The sequence below is a fragment of the Saimiri boliviensis genome, chromosome 19 (genome assembly GCF_048565385.1).
Source record: "Saimiri boliviensis isolate mSaiBol1 chromosome 19, mSaiBol1.pri, whole genome shotgun sequence".
In the NCBI taxonomy this organism is placed as follows: domain Eukaryota; kingdom Metazoa; phylum Chordata; class Mammalia; order Primates; family Cebidae; genus Saimiri; species Saimiri boliviensis.
In genome coordinates, this window is record NC_133467.1 from 12,059,373 (window position 1) to 12,068,184 (window position 8,812).

The window sequence follows — 8,812 nt, forward strand, 5'->3', positions numbered from 1 at the left end:
CTGAAGTTTTGACTAACTGGGTCAGCTTCTACAGGTCCTGGTTCAACAGCAACTCTGTGTTGACAAATGGCCCCTCAGTGTCTGTCTTGTGATTTTGGCCTCTCTTGCTCCAGTAGCCTCAACCATGACCTCACAGGTCTCACCTTACCCCATTGTGGTTTTTTCCTTTCCTTCCCTGACTGCCTTTTCTCAGCCTTCTCACTGAGCCCCCTTAGGTGGGGAAAATCCTATACTGTATTCCAAGAGGCACAAAAAACTCACTGTTTTTCCTTATTCCTAGCAATCCCAGTATCCTGATTAAGTAAAACTGAAAGCTATTGTAACATTTATTGAGTGCTGACTACGTATTGAGCACTGTTATATAAGCACCTTACATGTTGTCATGGATGCTGTGCTGTGCCACCCAGTCTTGGGGACTGTGGTCATCATTCCCCAGGGTGTTAGTCTCTCTTCAGGAAAGCTCTTGACAAAGGGAGCTGCCTTATGATTAAGCTGTCTCCTTGGGCAGCTGTATGGAATGATGGTCTTTATGGGGTTACCAGGGCCTGTCCTCTTGCTTCGGTGGACAGTTCCAAAGGGCCAGCTGAGCTTCAGGGCATTCCTTGGAACCCGCTGGGGTGTCTGTTGAAATGGCATGGCCTTCAACTCCTCCCTCTGTCCAAACCTGCTTCCTTTGCTCGCTCTCAATTCTGAACGCTCTCCCCAGTAAACCCCCTGCACGCAAGCCTCTGCCTCAGAGTCTAGTTCGTAGGAACTCAATCTAATAATTAATTTATTTGGTTCTCACAACCACCTTATGAAATAAGTTGTTCTCTTCTTAGAGACAAGGATATAGAGGCATAGAAAGGTTAAGCAGTTTGCCTAGTCTCCCATCAGTAACTGGCAGAGCCTATGACTGGAAACCTGAAAATCTAACTCTAGACCCTGTACTCTTAACCTCACATGCAGCCTCTTAATAGCAGTCCCAAAGGGAACTGAGGGGTCTTGAGGAGAATGTAATGCCTTTATGGGAAGGTGAGGAGAGAGGCAGGGCATTTACTACCTTTATCTCAGAGATGGAGGCACTAAGGTAGCAACTGCTTAAACCCAGGATGGTCCACCAGTTATAGCTGTAATCGCATTCTAACCTTTGCGGTTGGGGGGTGGGGGGAGGCGGCAGTGCGGGTAGGGGGAGGGGGTGCAACAGAAAAAGAATGATAAATTCACACTTGAATTTGGGAGTCAACACCTACTAACTGAACATCTTTGAGCAAGTTATTTATTATGAGTCTTAGGTTATGTGCCTGGCACATAGTAGGTGCTCAACAAAATCGTCACCCCATCCCATTGTCTGTCATCTCCAACTGTGATCTTGGGAAAGTTGCTTGAGCTTTCTGATTCCCATTGCTTCAACTATAAAATGGAGACGACGATGATGAAGAGCTTACTTAGCCCCGTGTCCATCGATCGGGGTAAGAGCCCCGTAAATGGTACTTATCGGTATAATCGGATGCTGTTTTGCCCGAGCGTGCACCCTGCGCGCCGTCCTTCAGGACCCAGCAGGCTCAGACTTGCCTGGGATCAAAGCCCCGCGTGCCTCCGGGACCCACCACCCCCACGCAAACCCTCCCAACACGACACCGCTGCGTGAGTTTCCTGCTGTTACTAGAGGTCGGCGCGTTTTTTTCCCTAGGAAACTGGGTGTGCACGTCTCATCCCCGTGCCAATTCTGTTGCCGCTTCTCCTCCACGCGGCGTCCTCCGGGCGCAGGGAGCAGCGCCACGTGCTCCAAGCCGCAGCCCAGCGGCGTCCGGCACGGTCTGGCTGCGGGCCCGGCCTCCGCCTTCTCGGCGCCCGCCCCGCTCTCCGATTGGTCAGAGCGCCCAGCCCCGCCCTCCGATTGGTCAGAGCGCCCCGCCCCGCCCCGCCCCTCCGAGGGGATAAAAGCAGCGGCCGGGCAGTCTGGATGCATGCAGGCTGCAAAACCCAGTCCCAGCTCGCTGGCACTTGATACTGCGCCTTTGCTTTCTCGCGCTCGCGGACCCTCCTGGAGCCCGCCACCATCCTGCCCACTACGTGCTGCCTTGCGCCCGCAGCCATGTGCCGCACCCTGGCCGCCTTCCCCAACACCTGCCTGGAGAGGTAAGAGGAGCTTGTCCAGCTGCTTGTTGGAAGTCCCACCAACTCCTAGGGAGTGGAGCGGCAGGCCTGGGGACCCGGGTGGGCACGGGGATGGGACCCTAGAGAATTGAGAGGTAGAGGCGAACTTGATATCCACGTGCTCAGATTCCAGGAGCAGGGAGAAAGCAGGGAGAAGGGAAGCAATGGCCGGCTGCTTGCTGCCATCCCCATCCTCTGACAAACTGCAGAGGTGCTCAGGTGACCTACCGAAGACCCGGCTGCAGGAAGGCCACGTTGACATTTCCAGGCAGAACTGAGCCTGCCCATTTCTTAAGCACTTGGTGTTCATTCCTCAGCCCAGAGCTAGGGGCATGGCCCCCTCTGCCTCTAGCAGGCAGGGAGATTTTTTGGGGGGTTGGAGGGGGTCCCACTGTTGAGGGTGTGTCCATATTTCAGACAGCTACTCAACAGCTTCCAGTCATTACTGACTGGGAAGGAAAAAGTAAAGATGAAGGCAGGAATCAGTTTCCACACAGTTCAGAAATACTCCTGAAAAGAATGCTGAGTTCTTTTCTGAATCAACAGGCACAAAGAGAGAGATCAGTGTGACTTTAGGAAAAAGCCCATATAGGCAGTGTGTGTATTACCCAGAAAGTGTAAGACCTACCACGGCATAGCTCAGACGGTGCTTTCGTCGTTTTGGGGTTGATGATGCTGTTAAGAGAAGCACATTTGGGCCCTGGGAACAGCCAACAGTTCCCGGGAACTCTTGAGGCTAAAGTTTCGGTGGTGCCACCCAGAACTCTTCTGGGACCCATAAACCTCTCCACACTGGCTGAGCAAATGAGAATCCTTTCATGTTCGTGATTTGTTTTCCAGAGCCAAAGAGTTCAAGACACGTCTGGGGATCTTTCTTCACAAATCAGAGCTGGGCTCCAGTACTGGGAGTATTGGCAAATTCGAGTGGAGCAGTAAACACGGCAAAGAGAAGTAAGTGTTGCTGACCAGCCCAGGCTTCCTAGTGGGAAGGGAGCGGGAAAGGAGTCACGAGGAGGAAAATGCAAGGAGAAGCCAGGACACGCGAAGTGGACGTTGGCAACCCCTCTCTAGAGATTTTAGCAGGACTTGTTGCTGGTTTGTTATGACTCCTTGGCTCATGGGTGAGTGGGTAGGTGGCTCCAGGGCTCCAAGTCCATCCACAGATGAGGGTACACAGGGCATGAATGTCTACTTACCCGGCTCTCCCACCTGGGGGTTCATTGCACATACATCCAGGGCTAGGACGGAGTCCAAGACCACTTGAAGTTTTTATTAATGACTCCAGCATGCACCTTGCCTAGGAACCCTTTCATACTGGCTATCAACAGTACCAAACTCTGGAGTTATGTGTAGCTGTCAACTCTATGAGGCCCTGTTTCCTTGGGGAGGTATACAAAACAAATCTTTGAGAGTCAGGGGAATCGAAATAACTTTGGGCAGAGACAAGACAGCCTTAGAGATATTGACTGAGGACTAAAGAATCCCTAGCTTTGATTTCTGGTTGCTGAATTGTCCTCTAGAAAACACCACTGCTTACCCTAAGTCCACCTAAGAGTTTGAGGTGTCAGCTTCAACAATCACCAAGCAAGTCTTTGGGTAAATTTTACTCAACTTTCCATCAGAGTTCTGGCTAGAATTTGTGCTATGCTTTACTTTGTTGATTTTTTTTCTTTCTTTCTTTCTTTTTTTTTTTTTTTTTCCTTTTTCTTTTAGTAGAAACTTCTCAGAAGATGTGCTGGGGTGGGGAGAGTCGTTTGACCTGTTGCTGAGCAGTAAAAGTGAGTAGGAGCCTTTTGTGTCTGTCTGTGGGTGGCACGTGGGTACTCACGTGCTTTGGAGCCAGGCCCAGGACTGCTGAAAGCTTGGGCAGAATAATACTAGTAGTAATAGTAATAATAATGACCCCTAGTGTGCCAGCCTCTATTCAAGGTACAAAGGCAGGTCCTTTGTTCAAGACGATCATGTTTAAAAATAGAGCCATTAAGTGCGATTGCTGTCCTTTCTTCTCTAGTTCCCTTCTGCCCCTCGTCTGACCTGTTGCCTCCTTTTTCCCACAACCCAGGTGGAGTGGCTGCTTTCCACGCTTTCCTGAAGACCGAGTTCAGCGAAGAGAACCTGGAGTTCTGGCTAGCCTGTGAGGAGTTCAAGAAGATCCGATCGGCTACCAAGCTGGCCTCCAGGGCACACCGGATCTTCGAGGAGTTCATCTGCAGCGAGGCCCCTAAAGAGGTTAGAGCCCCGCCATGCACGCTGAATGTGCACCACCCTGCCTGCTCCTTCCCCCCTGAGAGTCTGGGCGAGTGGGGAGGAAGGTGTAGAAATAGAAGGGCCTTACCTGACACAGGGGCCAGTGGGCTTCTGTGGCCAGAGACTAGGAAAGCCAGACTCAGTGCCACTTCTGGGTCTTCACCCTGTGACTCATGATGGGACAAGATGGGTTGGCAGGATTTTTGGCTTCAGTCCATACCCACCTTTATAAACCCATCCATTTTTAAAGGCTCAAAACACTCACCAACTGGAAAGACACGGTTAGCACGAGGACCTTATATAACCTGGCTCAGTCCCCAGGCTGACCTGCCTGAGGCTTGCAGGTCTTTGGTCTGTGATTTCTTTCTTTCTTTCTTTCTTTCTTTCTTTTTTTTAAAAGACCGGGTTTCACCATGTTGGTCAGGCTGGTTCTGAACTCCCGACCTCAGGTGATCCGCCCGCCTTGGCATCCAGAGTGCTTCGATTACAGGCGTGAGCCACCGCGCCCGGTCTGTGATTTTTTTCTGCCTTACCTTCCCTCTTGGCCACTACACGTGGTGGCTGCGTTCGACAAAGAACACAGCGTCACCTGGTGGAGAGATCAGAGTAACGCCTTACTTTTGTACCATATTTTTGCTTTCTGACCACTGATCGCTTCCACATAATTCGGTAAAGGTATTTTAAGCCCCAGTTATGTTCAAGACACAGTCACTGTCTCTGTCACAGTTAACTAAACAAAGTTCCTTACCTAATGAAATTATATTTGAGTGGGGTAAGACGCCAATAACTAACTAGACAAATGCATGCCAGGTGATGAGCTGTGCACTCATAAAAATACAGCAGGAAATGAGAGGCCGGGAGTACCAGAGGTGGGGCCTGGGAGGAGGTACGGTTTTCCATTCTGTAAAGGGAAGTCAGGAGGGGGCTGTTTGACATGGTGACAACAGAGACATAAAAGAGTTCAGGGAGGGAAGATCATTCTAACACAGGAAGCAGCAAATGCAGAGGGCAGAGCTGCCCGTCGCAGTCACAGATGAGGAAGCCGCCCGTCGCAGTCACAGATGAGGCCTCTGCAGAGCAGGCAGGAGCAGGAGCTGACGTCAGACAAGAGGCAGGTGGCCACTGTGGCCTCTGGGAGCCCAGTGGGCCCAGAAAGCTCTTTGGCTCTTCCTCTGAAAGACAGGAGGAGACAACAGAGGTGTCTCCAAACTGAGCTGGGTTTTTAAAGGCTCACTGTAGCTGCTGAGCAGAGAACAGACCACGGGGATGGGGGTGGGTGCGGGGTGGGTGGGGTGAGGTAGCAGAGGGACCAGGTAGGAGGCCCCAGTGCAAATCCCAGGAGAGCTGAGAGTGACTTGAAGTAGGGTTGCTGTAGAGGAAAGGGTGAAGGGGGTTGCATTTGTATACGTTCTCAATAGGGCCTCATGTTCATTCTGTTAATTCGGAGCGACTGGAGGATGGACACTGGGTCAGATGTGGGCACAAGCCCAGAGCTGAAAAGCTAGTGATCAACTCAGGAGCCCCCTGCTGCCTGATCCAGTACCTGTGCCCTTTCCGATGCCCAGCCTGCCGCTGCCCACCCTCCTCCCCAACTCATCTGTGCGTGCCTCCTTCCTGCAGGTCAACATTGACCATGAGACCCGCGAGCTGACGAGGATGAACCTGCAGGCCGCCACAGCCACATGCTTTGACACGGCTCAGGGGAAGACACGTACCCTGATGGAGAAGGACTCCTATCCACGCTTCCTGAAGTCGCCCGCTTACCGGGACCTGGCTGCCCAAGCCTCAGCCGCCTCTGCCCCTCCGTCTAGCTGCAGCCTGGCCGAGCCCTCACACACCTGAGTCTCCATTGGCACTGAGGAAGCCAGCCGGGAAGAGAGGTTGAGTCACCCATCCCTGAGGTGGCTGCCCCTGTGTGGGAGGCAGGTTCTGCAAAGCAAGTGCAAGGGGACAAAAAGAAAAAAAAAAAAAAAAAAAAAAAAGAAAAAAAAGCGCTCCAGCAGCCTGTTTGGAAAACAGCAGCCTCTCCTTCAGATACCGGGGGACCCATGCCAGAGAGGGGCCGCCACCTCCAGGACCTGTGAATGAGGGTTCATGAGGGCTGGTGGGGCTCTCTGTGGGAAAAGGTGGTACAGGGTTAGCACTGGCTCTCTTTCTCACCGGAGAAGGAAGCGCTCTGGCCTGGTTTAGGAAACTTGCAGATAAAGGGAACCGTGAACATGGGAGGGCGAAAGGCGCCCGGGTCAGCTGTTGTGCCTGTCGCTCAGCTGACTCTCATCGCATCCTGTTTTCCTGAGTCCCAGACTGTTCTGGGCAAGGGAGGGGCCCTGGGTGTGGAGCTTCCCCTTTGGCCCTCCTCACTGACTTCTCGGCTGGCCCAGGATCCCTTAGCGTGTCCCTCCTAACACACCTGCGTGTCAGTCCGGCCTTGCGGTTATATCAGGGCCAGCACGCTGATGTGACTCTGGCCCCGTATGAGATGTTTATACCTCAAACACTGGCCTGCGAGCCCTTTCCAAGTCAGTGCAGAGCCCTGAAAGGAGGCTTCTTTGAATCTGTCCCGGTGCTCTGGGTGGCCCCCTGCAGGTGGCCCCGACCCTGGGTTGCAGCAGGGGCCACCTGTGAGCAGGCCCTACGGGGCGGGGGTGGGGGGGTCTCTTGCTGGATGTGCCCTCTCTGAGCTCTGGGCTGCCCTTGGAGGCGGGGCCCAGGCGAAGAGAGTGTGGAGCCCTCAGGGAGTGGCTTTTCCAGCTCTCATGCCTCGCAGCGTGGACGGAGACAGAAAAGGATCCTAGGAAACAAATCTCTTGGCAGTCCCTGACAGTCCTGCTGAAATCGAGCCGGTGTGTTTTGTGGGTATGAGAACAGGCAAAAGGAGAGGCCCCTAGATACAAGGGGAGCCTCGTGTTTCTTTCCTGTTGACATGAGATACACCATACAAGTGGCAGCAGAGGTGGCACAGGACCACGGCGCCCTCGGACAGAGCGCAGAAGCTGCGGGGAGAGGCTGCTCGGAAGGGTGGGACCGTGGGGAGTCAGAACCTGCTTGTCGCCTCCGGGCATCACCGAACAAACATTTCATGACGGGAACTCCTGCCGCAGAGCCCAGGATCATCAGCACTGTTCTCTCTGCACCCGATCTCCCCCAGGAGATTATTTCAGTGTATTGTCTCGTTGGTTTTATGCGATTGTCATAGCATATTGTTTTTGTTATTGTTGGTGCTGTTATTTATTATTGTAATTTCAGTTTGCCTCTACTGGAGAATCTCAGCAGGGGCTGCAGCCTGACTGTCTCCCTCTCTCCACCAGACTCTACCTCTGAATGTGCTGGGAACCTCGTGGAGCCTGTCAGGAACTCCTCATTGTTATTAATTTATTGTGACAAATGGAGCTGGTTTCCTAGATATGAATGATGTTTGCAATCCCCATTTTCCTGTTTCAGCATGTTATATTCTTCTACAATAAAAACAAAAGTCAAATATGACATCCTGTCTCCAAGTGCTATGTGGGACAGGGGAAGAGGGGAGGTGCCGTGGAGAGGTCTGGTCTGCAGTAATTTCAGCATGTTTACATACATCAAAACATTGTGTGGTATACCTTAAATTTAAACAATAATAAAAATTTTAAAACATTGGAACAAATACTAGAAAAAAATAATAGCGATGTGAGATCGTTAAAAAAAAAAAAAAAAAGAAATCCTGGCCTTACACGTTGGAAAGTTGCTTCAGTCCCCTCAGCTGTAAAATGAGGCTACTAAGCGTGCCCGTTACAGGGGCCACTGAATGAAACGAAAGTGTGTGGCAGAATGTTGATGCTTCATGACGATTGACTTATTATTATTATCTGATTCCCGGTACTTAGCACAGTGCCTTGTATACAGTAGGCATTAGTCATGTCAAAAAAGCTTTAGACTTTTTCAATAAAATGGCAGAGATCAGAATTTGAACTCAGAATTCTAAATCTTTTTTTTTTAGTATAGCTGCTTCAATACCATATTTCGTCTGATGTTTAAAGCATTTCAGAATTTCAGATAATGAAATGGAAGGTTGGAGGCATTACGTAAGCCAGTGTATTACAGGGACCGTGGGATTCCTGCAAACCCAGGTCAGCCAACGCTGTTTTCAAGTATGTGCCCTGTGACTGTGCAAGGCCGCTCGTCTTTCGCCTTCTATTGCCTCACTGTGGCCATGCCAGGCAATGCAAGCTTTTAAAGTTTGGCTTCTTCCTTTGGAATTACACATCCAATGGCTTTAACTTGTTTCACTACAGTTTTATTTATGAATGCACTTTAATAAATGTGAATTTTTAATAGAAATAAGAATTATAATTAGCACTACTAAAGCAGCCCAGCAAGTACAGGAGTTAAGCCAAGATTTCTTTAATTTATAGAGATGAAATTACCTTTAAAAATGGAAGCTGGAAAGTAG

The 8,812-nt window shown here is 50.9% G+C and overlaps 1 protein-coding gene across 2 annotated transcripts; it reads left to right on the forward strand.

The window, feature by feature from the left end:
* Window positions 1–1,936: 1,936 nt before the first annotated feature.
* RGS16 (regulator of G protein signaling 16) lies at window positions 1,937–7,869 on the forward strand. 2 transcript variants are annotated; one of them, XM_039460098.2, is made up of 5 exons: window positions 1,937–2,121; window positions 2,980–3,090; window positions 3,853–3,917; window positions 4,202–4,368; window positions 6,007–7,869. In XM_039460098.2, exons 1-5 carry the CDS (start codon window positions 2,078–2,080, stop codon window positions 6,226–6,228), a joined length of 609 nt encoding a protein of 202 aa, XP_039316032.1. In that variant the 5' UTR covers window positions 1,937–2,077; the 3' UTR covers window positions 6,229–7,869. The 2 variants fall into 2 exon arrangements, with proteins under 2 accessions (XP_039316032.1, XP_039316033.1); XM_039460099.2 differs by having other exon boundaries at window positions 3,856–3,917.
* The last annotated feature ends 943 nt before the right edge of the window (window positions 7,870–8,812 follow it).